The 13585-nt window shown below is 42.2% G+C and overlaps 1 protein-coding gene across 6 annotated transcripts in view; it reads right to left on the bottom strand.

Moving 5' to 3' along the window:
• Nucleotides 1-13585, bottom strand: part of GRIK1 (glutamate ionotropic receptor kainate type subunit 1) — a 546361-nt gene that overhangs the window by 161747 nt on the left and 371029 nt on the right. For all 6 annotated transcript variants that reach the window (XM_075543397.1, XM_075543399.1, XM_075543398.1 and 3 more), the window contains one exon: nt 1650-1703. In XM_075543397.1, the coding sequence (XP_075399512.1) occupies nt 1650-1703 (54 nt within the window). The remainder of the gene's footprint in view (nt 1-1649; nt 1704-13585) is intronic.

The following is a 13585-nucleotide window of genomic DNA, read 5'->3' as shown; positions in this document are numbered from 1 at the left end:
GGTAGAGCATATGCAGAAGGCACCGCGGGTGGTTCAGACAAGAGTACTTCATTACCAGCCCGAAGTGTGGTGCTCCTTCCACCCACCCAGAGGGGCCTCAGCAGCCAGGCCTGGTAACAAGCCTTGCAGACCCCATGCAGCAATTCTACCATGTCCACGTGGTGGTTGACCATTGGAGTGGACTGGGTGGCAATGAACAACATAGGTGTGGATACAGTCTGGCAGGCTGCATCCTGAGGCTGATGGCCAAGTCATGTTGTGTGATATCCAGGTGTTTCTGCTAACTGGGGAGCAGGCATGTTGAGATGCAAGTGAGAGCCTGCCCTGTCTCATTCCCAAGGTTTCTCTGGATTTTTCTGACCCATATCTGATCACAGCACCAGGAAGTCAAGGCCACTGGAAATCTGAGTGGTTCTGCCCACCTTGCTCTTCTACTTACATTCTATAGTAGTAATGATTTTGGCAAGTGCCCCTAGGTGTTTGCTTGTGACCCCTGCAAATGCTTGTAGAAACATAGTCAATAATGCAACTTCCTACTTCCATAAATAGGATGATAGCTCCCTGAATTTTGTTTAAAATCCATTGACTTCCCTGCTCACTAAAGTTTTATATAAGACAACAGCTCTCTTACTGAATTCCCTGGAATCCAGGTAGATTTCTGTTGACACATATATATGTTTAGAAAATTAGATGGAATCTGAAAATTCTTCTCATGTAACAAAGTGTGTGTGTGTGTGTGTGTGTGTGTGTGAGAGAGAGAGAGAGCGAGAGAGAGAGAGACTGACTTCAGAAACTGATAGCATGAAAGATTTCACATGCTTTTAATATATGCTGAATACCCTTCATCTTTCACTCCTATTCTGATGGTCTTTCCAGGTTTGAGATGTTGAGGAGTATCTGGCGGTGCACACAGCTTGACTGACAACCAGAAAGTTAACAGTTTGAAGCTCCAACCGGGGACTCCCTTGAGGGGAAGAGCTGGTGGTACGTTTCTGCGATGTCACAGCCATGTAAACTCTATGGAGCACTGACTGGTCTACTCGGACACACATGGGCCTGCTATGAGTCATGACTGACTCCATGGTAAATAGTTCAGTTTGGGGTTATTAGAGTATCTTTTGGATATCGACGCAGGCAGGGTTTTTCTTCAGGGTGTGAAATGCTCCGTATGCCGAGCGTCTCCCAAACCTCTGTCTTGACAGCCTTCCAACTTCGTGGCCGATGGCCCTGGGGGGATTGGGGGGGGGGGCAGAATAACCTCGCTAACTCCTGATGCAGGTGGGTGAACTGCATCAGATCAACGGAGGCACAGTCACACTTGAGTGTGCCTTCTAATCTATGTAGCAATTCTAGACGATGCTTCATCATCATTCGTTTGCACTTTGACAGTTTCCGTTTAATAAAATTTAATGGAATTTTCATTTTAATCCCTTTCCGGATGCACACGCATTCATGCTCATTAAATTAAATAAATAAAAGGAAGAAAGAAAGGGGGGCGGCGGAATTCAAAAGCTGCGGGTTTAAAGAATTCTTGGGAAGGTAGACTAATCTCCGTGGCAGTCTCCTGCCTTTGACAGAGTGTGACTCTGAAATAACTCTGCAGAGATGGTTCCTATTCTGTGGAATACATTTCTACGGGACTCGCTTACCAGGGTGGTGAAAAAGTAGTGATAGTACTCAGTCATCATGCCCATGAACAGAATCTGCAAAAGGAAAAGATGAGGTAAAAATGGGAAACAGGTATAACAAGAAATCGACAATTTGTAGGGTGGCTAAAAGAGCCTCAGGACATAGGACAAGAAGGAAACAGAAAGGTACAGACTCAGACAGGCAGACGCCAGATGCCAATCAGAGGCTGATGTGGGGCTAGGACCCAAGTCCTTCCCCTCCAATGCTCCGTCCAGTTCATGTTTGCCTTATGTAGAAATTCACACATTTAACAGCCACATTTAAGCATCATTTATGGTAGCAAATACAGTTGGTGTTTTACTTGGAGTTTATCCTAGCAGCACTGGATCTTTCCTTCCCCACTGCCTTTGTTTCTAAGTAACTCCAGTGTTCGTGCTTCCGGCTGACTTGAAGACATCCGGAGTTAGGTTATCTCCAGCCATTGCAGGTCCAATCATTGGGATGCATAAGGTTCTGAACAGCTGATTCTACAAAGCCAATCACCGTGTCTTTCCTCCAGTCTCATCTAGGTCAGGAAGGTCTCCTGGAATCTGCACAGCATGGTAGCAACATGGAGGGCGGCACGAGCAGATGGTGATCAGGTTGTACCTGAGGTGCACTGACAGGGAACTGAAATAAGGTCTTAGCCAAAGGTCAGAGCTCTGCCACTGAGCCTTCTCTGTCCCCTACACTAAACCACCAAAAAGCCAGACTCATTGCCGTGAGTCAATGCTGACTCACGGCAACCCACTGTGCGTTTCTGAGACGGTAACTGTTTACTGGAGCAAAAAGCCCAGTCTTCATTCTGCGAAGCTGCTGGTTCTGAACAGCTGGCCATGCAGATTACAGTCCAGACAGGTAACCATTATACCAATAGTGTGCACAGATGTATGATCTACGGACATTCTTATAAACAAAAACAAAAAAACCCAACCCTTCACACCCACTGCCATAGAGTTGATTTTTGACTCCTAGTGACCCTATAGGGCCGAGTAGAACTTTGCTTGTGGGTGTCTGAGATTAACTCTTTGTAGGAGTAAAAAGTCTCATCTTCCTCCCATTGGGGCAGGGGGGGCTGCAGGAAGGCTCAAATTTCCAGTGTACTGTGTAACCCATGCTGCCACCGGTGCCCCCTCATGGGATTGACTGCAGAGACATACTTAGTGAGGCTTTCTCCATGAGAACGTCCCTGAAATTTACTACATTCTCTGTGTATCCCTCAGAATAAGTTAGGGACAATAAGAGTTAATTTACAGAAAAAGGAGACAATTCCTATGCAAATTCATCACTATCTGCTATCTGTAGTTCTCCATTGCACAGTTAAGAATCAAGGAGAGTATTTATTGTGGTTTTTGTTTTGACTTTGTGGGGGAGGGCAGAAAGGATTGGCAGGAAGGACCAGCGCTGTAGGTAGAGGTGGTTGCTGCTGTTTACTACTGGTTTTGCCAGTTCATGGAGGCTCCATGCATGATGGGATTGGACTTTTGTGAACACAGTGCTTCCATTGACTGCTTTCCAGAAGTAGACCATAGGCCTGGCTTCCTAGACCATTTTACTGTGGAAGGTCTGCTGAAGTCCATTCACCACTCTAACAATATGCAAACGTTCTCTGACAGACAGGTGATGCCTGTGCTTGAGGTACAATGACTGCCTATTGAACCTGGTTCTTCTTTATGGAAGTGGATACACCTGTACCTCTCTTGTCTATGATCTCATTATCTGGCAAATTGTGTTTACAACAGTAGTTGGAAAAGTTGCTACTATTTGTGTATTAATATTGGTTGTCAGGCAGTCAAAAGCCCTGTTAGTGTAGTGAGTTATTTGTTGGGTCATGAATTGCAAGATTAGCAGTTAAAACCACCAGCTCCTCTTGGGAGAAAGATGGAGCTTTCTGCTCCTTTAAAGCATTACAGTCTTGGAAACTCCCAAGGATGATTCTACACTCTCCTACAGGATAGAGTCAGAATTAACATCATTCTCGAACTACTAACCCACCGAGATGGGGAAGAGTATATGTCCAGTGGGCGATGGCATGGTTTTAAGTGGTGCAGCGGTTATGGAATGGTGTAGTTTGCTCTTATGGAATGGTGTAGTTTGCACTTATGGAATGGTGTAGTTTGCAGTTATGGAATGGTGTAGTTTGCACTTATGGAATGGGGAGGTCGAGAGCTGCATAATGAAACCGCTATCCTCCCCCTGGGATCTGGTGCGACTGTCCCCCATGTTTGCATACCATCAGTCTTTACAGAACCACATGGCACCTAATCGAGTTACCAAGTGGATAATTTGGGGTTTGAAAACTCCAGAGTCCATTCTCCTCTGGCACCGAGGTTTCTTATCCTCTGGAAGGCACATAACAACAGCCTTCACAGATGAGACAACACAGCCCTGCTGTTTAAAGTCAGCTCCATTACAGTACTGTGTTCCAGCAGTCCTGGAAGCAAGACAAGCAGGGATTTAGCGGTCCCTCATGGAGCCAAGGTGAATTTTGCATCTCTGAGATTAGGAACCGGGCTTCTGTACGTCATGGCAAAGCCTGGGAATCCCTGCTGTTGGGAAACAGGGACATTGGTATTACATACCACAGATTTTCATAATTTCGATTGAAGAAAAGGATTGCAAGGTCTCTGGAAAAGCAACATCTGTTACCAGAGGTCCTGGAAGGTGCCTGACAGACGAGCAAAGTAGAAAGATTTAACATGGAGAGACGCAGGAGATCCAGTGATAGCACAGAAGATGCACTGAACAGCAACCTAGCACTTCTCATGCTCTGCCTGCTAATACGGAAGCTGCAGGAATATTTAGTGAAATCCTACTGTCAGGAAGGTAAGACAAATGGCAGGGAGCTCTCTGTATGAATCAGGAGCCCACGGCGTGTAAGTCATTCCTACAGCGATAACAAGGCTGGGCACACAAAAGGAGTTTTAAAGCGTAGACTAGCTTTAGGGCCATCAATAACGTTTAAGGCCATGCATGGTGAGGTCTTGTTAGCTGGTCTCTTATATCATTTGAGCATAAAGAGCTAACCTGCTGGGGTCAGGCAGGAATCCAATTTTTCACTTTGGTCATTAGGTAGTGTAATTACAGCCAAGACTACCTTTAGAAAGGGAACTGGGTGAGTTTTATATCAAATGGAGAGCTGGACACTGGGGTCTACAACACTGTTCCTACCGCTGAAAAAGCAACAGAGAGGCAGCGAGGCTTCAGGCTTTCACTTCAGCAATGCCCCTACCCAAGCCCACTACCTTCATTATAAAACTGTTTGATCACCATTTTTTAAAAACAGCCATTCCAAACACACATTACCATTTCTATTATTATTGCTTATAATTAAAAAACCAAAAACATTGGATATACTTTTTTATCTAGGGCTCAGAAAGAGGCCTGGCTATGCAGTGTGAAAACAGCCTATGGGTCCTGCTTTGGTTGCAAGTAGTCTGGTGTCTTCCTCGCCAGGTGCACTTTTCATTTGGCATACTAGAAAAGTTCCTCGGTCCCTCCTAACTTGTTTCCTGGGTCAATGCCCCCTGGTTCTTTCCTTGGACATCCTAGAAATGGAAATTTAAACAATAAAGTCAAAGTGTCATTGTTAAGCATTGACATGCTCAATGTTGTCAACAAACTAGAACCAAGAGGAATGAGATACTACTAGATAAAATTTAAAATGCTAATGATCCCAAAGAGGTGCCTTTTAAACAATACAACCCGTTGGTTGTCAATTTGATTTTGACTCATGTGACCCTGTGGGACAGAGGCCAACGGCCTCAGAGAGTTTCCAAGGCTGCACATAATCCTTCTGAGACAGACTGCCACGTCTTTCGTCCGCTGAGCAGCTGGGGGGATTTGAACCAGTGAGGTTTCATTAGCTGGGAAGCCTTTAACCACAGAATCACCGGGGTGTCTACTATTCAATAACAGCTCTTGTAATGGTCTGTAGACTGGTTGGGATTGGCAGCCCTGCCATCTCCTAGTAACATATTGTAAAAAATAAAAGTTTGTATAACACTATGATTTTCTTTTTGCATGTTGGTATTTCAGTTCAAAAGCCATTACGAGAATAAGAGAATGTCATATCAAGATAAATGCCAGTTTATAAAATAAAAAATACATAATCAAGATCAAGGAGTTTTCTAATAGTTCTTTGAAAAATTGACGTCCTTCCCCCTCAAGAAACACTACTTTCTTTGAAATTGGAAGCAGTACTTCTCTGCTGGACCAAGTAGGTGGTGCTGCTACATGTATGATGGTGTACATGCTTTACCAGGAAAGGAACTAGTTTTGATTCCATTTAACTAATTGTTAATGGCACACCATACATCATGTCACACAGACAGACAGACAGACAGACAGACAGACTGTAGAAGATTTTGCTTAGAATTGATACCCAACCACAGTGACCTTCTAAGAGAGAGAGTTGTTGTTGTTGTTGTTGTTGTTAGGCGCCATCAAGTCTGTTCCGACCCATAGTAACCTTATGCATAACATAAGGCTGTTTTGTCCTGCTCCAGCCTCACAATTGTTTCCATGCTTGAAACCATGGTTGCAGCCAAGGTGTCACTCTGTCTCCTGGAGAGACTCCCTCCCTTTTGCTGCCCCTCTACCCAACCGAACACGATGTTCTTCTCCAGGGACTGGTCTCTCCTGACAACATGTCCAAAGTATGTAAGACAAAGTCTCGCCACCCTCGCCTCTAAGGAGCACTCTGGCCATGTTTGATCCAGGATAGATTGGTTTGTCTTTTTAGCAGTCCATGGTACGTTCATTATTCTTATCTAGTACTGCATCAATGCTTCCTCCGTTTCTTTATTAAATGTCCAACTTTATATGCACTTGAGGCAATTGAAAACACTCTGGCTTTTCTAAACTCTAAGGATCTTGTACAGCAAATTTACCTAATGGAATATGTCTTTTAATTTCTTTACTGCTACTTCCATGAGCATTTATTGTGGATCCAAGCAAGACAAAATACTGGGCAATTTCAGCCTTTTCTCCATTTATCACGATATTACATATTGGCCCAGTTATCCTTTTATCTTCTTGACATTGTATTATAATCTATATTGGATGCTGTAATTCTTGATCTTCGTCAGCAAGTGATTAAAGTCCTCCTCACTGTCAGCAAGCAAGGTTGTCACTGGCATATAGTAGGCTTTTAACAAGCCTTCCTCCAATCCTGATGCCACATTCTTCTTCATATAATCCAGCTTTTCTGATTATTTGCTAAGCATATAGATTAAGTATTCAAGGTTGATGCACACCTTTTCTGACTTTAAACCATGTAATAGTCCCTTGTTCCATTTACACAACTGCCTCTTTATTCATCTACATGTTCTGAACACACACACAATGAAGTGTTTTGGAATTCCCATTCTTCACAATGTTATCCATGGAGACTAGAACTGTCTAATAGGGTTTCTAAGACTACTCTTTACCAAGGCCAACTGCCACATCTTTCTCCCCTAAACTTGTCAATTAGCAGCCAGGTTCTTAAACGCTATGGTCATCAGCATTACTCATGTCAATAGCATGTCCCCTTAATGGCTTCCGCTCATATGCTCTTAAAGAAACAGCTGTTTTCTCACAGAATTGTGTTTATTAAAAGAGCGTTTGGTACTATATTGACTTGGGCTGCAAATATGCATTTGTAAAAATATTTACAGTGTGTATTTATATAAAGAATAGGTTTAGTGTTTAAAATCCCTCTTACATTTGGAAACCCATGGGATGGAAGTGATGGTGGTGTTGTTAACTTTCAACTTGGAGGGCATGTGATAGAATAGTGGTTAGGTAGGGCCATGATTAAATGGTTGACATTAGCTGACATGTCATTTAAGCCTACTAGCTGTTCTGAAGGAGAAAGATGGGAAGGCTGCTTCACTAAAGATTAAGTTGTGGGGAACGTGGTGGGGCAAGGTTCTGTATCCTGTAAGGGACACGGAACTGATGTGATGGCAATGGTTTTTTGGTTTTGGTATGTGTGTGTGTGTGTGTGTGTGTGTGTGTGTGAGTGAATCTATTGGGGGGGTGTTTTTGGGTGGGGTCATGTTCTGTCTCTGGCAAAGTAGGTAGGGACATAGGCTAATATTTGCCATCCATTAGAAGTCTTATTATTGTCAAAATGTTATTGAATTCCTCTGTTCTGTTTCTTCAGTACCATGAGTCATATGAGTCTTGCTTATGTCTTTGTTTTGACTGCTAGGAAGTTTAGGGTCTAAACCATGAATCCACTAGCAACTACTTGGAGACATATGGTAAATATTTTGTGTGCATTAATTTCACCCAGTTTGATGTTTTTCCTGCTTAATTTGGGTCAGCTCTCCAACCCAACCCCAAAGAAATGGAACTCACTGCCCTTTATTCAATTCTGACTCATGACCACCTGAGAGGAGAGAGTAGAACTCCCCTGTGCATTTCTCAGACTTTACCTTTCTTCCAGATCAACTCCTATCCCCTTAAAAAAACAATGTAGATTTATCACATTGTTTCAAATACATATTTTCTAGGTTGCTTCAATTCTTTGTAAAGAAGGATGCAGATCAATAAATAAAAATTGGGGGGACAAACTGCATAACTATTTTTATCTACAAGGAGAGGTAAAACTTTTCATATTGGATATAACTGGGTTGGGTAAGAGAAATGGAAAAGAAGGCCTCCCATTCATCAGTTTTTGGTTTGTTTTTCCAATTCACCATACATACTTAATCATATGCTATGTTAACATACAATCAATGATAGGAAAGTCAAAATAGATTAACATATTATTGATATTCCTGTCCATCTAGATAACCAAATCTGTAAATCACCATTTGGAGAGCTTGGCTGGTACCTCTTTAAGGGCTTCTCTAGATAGTGCTACTGAATATGGGGGATGCCAGCGGCTGCTCTGTAGTTTCAGTGCCTAGAAATAATAACTATTCTGTTGATTTGTACTGACAATGACTATACAACAAATACCAAAAACTTAATATCAGAATAATAAAAAAAACATGCAAACAGAGGCAGGACAACAAATGACTCACTCTTATCAGCTTTCTACCCACTGGCCTGTCACCTTCCTGCATTCGGCATCATTGCATGTGTTTCGTGAGTCTGAAGAGGACTTTATAGATTGGTATCAGATATATGAGCTAATATTGGACTTATGGGCCTGGACTGGACTGGGTTGGGATGTTTTCTTAATGTACAATTGCCCTGTATATAAAACTCTCTCTTATACACATGTGCCTTTGAGTTTATTTTTTTGTCTACCCTGGGTTGAAGTCTTTCAAGAACAGGGTTGAAGTCTTTCAAGAACAGGCTCAAGTATCCAATGAAGCCTTTGCCATATTTAAACCTGATAATTTCCCAGATTGCAGTGCAATGATATGAAGATAGAGCTCAAGAGTTTTTCTTCATAAATTCTCAAAAGCCATTACTTCCAACAATCCATATGGCACAAATCATTGACATAAAGAAGGTATTGGGCCACAAAAAGTAACATGGTACTTGGAAATCCAAAGCAATTTCAAGGGGTTCTTGTAATATTTATATGGGTCTTTATGACTGCTCCTCTCTATTGAAAAATAGGGATAGTAGGATATTTATATCAACTAACCTGAAGTATATTGCTGCACTTACAACCTTCTCAATATCAAGATAAATACTAAACCATCAGACATACTTTCTAGTCAATAATTCCAAGTGAACAACTTCCAAATGTGTGACATGCATAGAAGCCAAAATAACGGTTGTACCTCAAGACAGAAATAGGTTATTTCAGCATGGGAATCTCCAGGAAACCGGTTGGCTACCACGTTCCTTATTATGCCTCCACATAGTAATTTTAAGAAACGGGTTTGCGTTTTAGAATATAGTTCTCGCTTCCTGGCCAGCTCTGCGGTCATGGACTACATCTTTGTTAGCTCTTGAGTGAAGCGCATGTTTGCCACATAACTTTTGAATCTTAGTCAATGAGAAAGTGAGCTGTGCATAAGTTGGCCTTTAGAGGAGTTGTTATTGCTGTTCACAACCCCACCCCCCACACCACTGCATCATTTTAAATTATGCCTAAAGAAATAACAATGGGACATCTGGAAAAATAGCACCGGTCTCCATAAAGCCCTGTCCTTCAGTTGTGTGATAGATTGATCACTATCCCTTTTCTTTATGTGATAGATTGATCACTATCCCTTTGAAAATCTCTAAGTCCTAATTCCAAGCATCCATGAATATGTTACCTTAAGTGGTAAAAGGGATTGAAATTTCTTGAGATAGCAAAACTGTCTTGGACTCTCCAGATGTTCCCCTTGTAATAATGAAGGTCTCTAGAAGAGGGAAGTAGGAAGGGTGGGTAACAGAGAAGCTGTGGGACAAACGGTGATGTGACGGGACCAAACAAGCAGTGAGGGCACCTCCAAAGCTGGAACGAGGTAGACCTGGGTTTTCCTCCTGAAGCTTCCAGAAGCACTGCAGCGCCACCAACACCTTGATGCTAGACTTCTGACTTTCAGAACTTCCCAAGAACGCGTTCTTGTTGCTCTAAGCCACTGAGTTTAGAGTCATTTATTACAGCAGCAGTGGGAAATCCATGACCTCATCTATTCTGTCTCTGATGACACGATATGACTCTAAGCCTTTCATATTATCATCCAGTGCCTGGATCAAGGGGAACTTGAGGTTGACGTGGACTCGTTTGAGGTCGACAACTTTCTAAATGTTTTTGTGCCCCCTCTTCCTGGTTCACACATACATGCGTACACACGGGTACTCGCTACACATAAGATTTTCCCTTCCCTCCGAAGGCAGTACTTACATTTTGTACAAACACATTCCTCCTGCTTCCAAGTTAAAGAAATAAATAAAAAGCAAACAATGACAGCAACAAAATGCAAAAACAGACACATATGTTTTGGGGGTTTAGAGGCTGCAAATCTAAATCAGGGAACCAGTTCTAAGGAAAAATTCTTTCTCTTTCAGTCTCTGTACACTGGGATTCCTTTGCTGGTAGGAGGTGCGTTCCTCTTCAGTGGTATTCTCTGTGTCTGTGTTCTCTTTTTATAACACATCTCTCAGAAAGTTTACAACCCACCCCACTCTGGTATGATCTCATCAACCCAAGAAAACAAACCCGATTGGCAAACAAAGTCATAGTTATAGGTTAAGGATTTACTCAGTACTTCTACATCTATTTCTTGGGGCTAAACTTCATGTCATAACAGGATGCTCCATACAGACGTGGCGACTGAGAGAGGCTGCACTACGTGGGAGTGCCTTTCCATTGGAGCTTCTGAAGAAGCTCCTCTCTCTAGAACTGCCACAGGGAGCGGTGAGGAAGATGATATTGACAGATATTAGACACTAAGTAAGGTAGCCCTCTACCCCAACAGCCAGTCTGCATCCCCCAGATGTGCAAGAGACGAGCTTATGCTACGTTGGGGATACAGGCTGTGAGAGCAGAGCAGGGAGATTTCCTGATGCCGAGTGAAAGAGTCCGTCTGGTGGACCGGAGAAGGTAGAGCTTTGGAGGTTTACACGGACCTGAAACAGTAACTTCTCTGCAGCAGGTAGGGAGAGCTGGCCGAAAGATGAGGTGAAGACAAGAATACGGTCTGAAAAATGTTTTCAGCAGTAAAGAATGGAATAGAACCCAGAAGCTAGAAAGCCAAGTTCACTGCCATAGAGCCAATGCCAACTCACAGTGATCTTATAGTCTCTGATAACAGGAGTGAAAAGCCCCATATTTCTCTAGTGGAGCAGCTGGTGCTTTTAAACTGCTGACCTTGTAGATCATGGAAACGAAGTAGGCTTCTTTAATTATAATTCAGTAAGCTCTCATGGATATATACCCTATTTTTTCCTTATTAGAGTTTGGTAGCTTTATAATGTCATTGTCTCTACTTGTTTTTAAGCTCACCACAATACCCATTTCAGTAGAAACAATTCTAACACATAGTAACCTTGTGAGACAGACTACAACTGCCTCATAGGAATTTCAACTGCAGGGAAGTAGACTGGCACCTCATTCTCCTGAAGAGAGGCTGGGGAGTTTGACCTGCCAACTTTTTGGTTAGCGTCTGCGTGCTTAACCACTACAAAGCATGAAAAGTAACTCTTTACATTCTCTATTGGCATTGGGTTGAATTTAACTCCCAGCCTGTCTTATATAGAATTTCTGAATCTCGTGATTCAGAATCTTGAGGGGAATATAGCTTCATTTTTCTTGCCTGGAGTGGTTGATAAGCATGAATTTCTGGCCTTGAGGTGAGCAGCGCCACTTGCACTCCTTATTTATATTATTTATGTTAGAGTTTCTCAGTGCAGTAGAAACTCCAGAATAATTTTTAAAAATATCAATGCCTGAGCTCCATTCTAAATAATCAGATAACATTTAGTCTTTTGGTTATATATATTCTAGGTATTGATAGCTACTAAAATCACACTAGGAGATATTAATATGCAGCCAGGGTTGAAAACCACTGAATTATATTAACCAGATTCATATATCAAAGCCATAAAAATGATCATAATATCACTTTCTGACTATTATAACATGTTTACCATAGTGATAGGTGTCCATAATGGGGAGGAAGTGTTCTCCTCAAGCTTTTGATTTGCAATATGAAGCTTATTTCCAATATTTGAACCCAGGTTTACTTTGTGTCCTGGGTTATTTGCTCTATATTAGTTCATTAATTGACAATCAGAGGTAGATAGGACAAGAAATATAATCATCTGCACAAAGTCATTTAGGAACTTGAGACCTTAACTAAAAGCACAGGGTTGTTTGGTGAGAGGGAAATTAGAACCACCACAGATAGTTTCATCCTACAGAACGTGTCCATCACGCCAAGAGCTCTTGATGACTCGCCCACCTTCATTCAGCTCTGTTCTCTCCAGTAGCTGGACCCAGTCACAAAAGGTTCTTCCTTAGATAATGTTGCAGGTGCCACGAGGAGCCCCCCTCCCTGCTCTTCCTTTCCCCAGAAATTCAGACCGACATTGCTTTTTCTATTGACACCTCTCCAGGTGCTCGAGTTAATTAGAGCTTTGCTTGTCTTGCAATTTAGATTCCCTCAGTGTTATAGATCAATTCATGCCCCTTAAAAGTCCTAGCCTATAGTGTCTGTGAACATGATGGGGCGTGAGACGCTGTTCTTCATTAACATGAAGTTAGACTATAGTAGGGTGTGTTCTGATCTACTCACAGTGATAGCCTTATGGCCGGGAGCGGCAGACCAAAAGAAGACAGTTATGTCACAATCGATTATGCTATAGTTTCAAGGAACATCTGGATTACCAGACACTGAGGAAGGCCAGAAAAGATGATCTCCTGGAGAGCTCATGTCCTCCCAAACTCGGAATTTGTAGTACTAGCCTCAAGAACTGTGAAAACAATACACCTCAGTTCTTAAAAGCCAGTTTGGGGTATATGGCAGACTAGTACACTTTTGTGGTGCTTGGGAAATACTTCATTTTCTTTAATGATGTCACCTTTCATCATGAAGGAAGAGGTGGTAAAAATATAATGCATGTTTTGTTACAATTATATAATAGGGACTGTATCTAATAGATATTATAATAACAGTGTGTACAAGGTGTAGAGGGATGAACTTTGTGATGCTGTTATTGCTGGATCAATTCGACTCTGACTCAAAGCATCTGTTTGCCTCACAGGACAAAACATTTGGGCTGTCCTGTACCATCTTTGTGTGATCACAAAGACAGTATGAATTTGACACCCAAGGCACTGGGAGGGGAGAAGAAGGTGCTGAGACTTTTAAAACAGGGATGAGCTAGAGTTTGAATGAACAGTTTTCCAGGGCATATGGTGAAAAGGAGAGAAATGGTATCTGTGGCAGAGAGCTCAATTATACAATAACAGGAGGGAAATTATGAAAGATATGGGAAAATGCACATGACTCTGAAATATAATCAGATG

This window comes from Tenrec ecaudatus, chromosome 2, assembly GCF_050624435.1.
Source record: "Tenrec ecaudatus isolate mTenEca1 chromosome 2, mTenEca1.hap1, whole genome shotgun sequence".
NCBI classification, from domain to species: Eukaryota; Metazoa; Chordata; class Mammalia; order Afrosoricida; family Tenrecidae; genus Tenrec; species Tenrec ecaudatus.
Note: the sequence above shows the minus strand (reverse complement) of the source record. Positions and strands in the feature narration are given on the sequence as shown.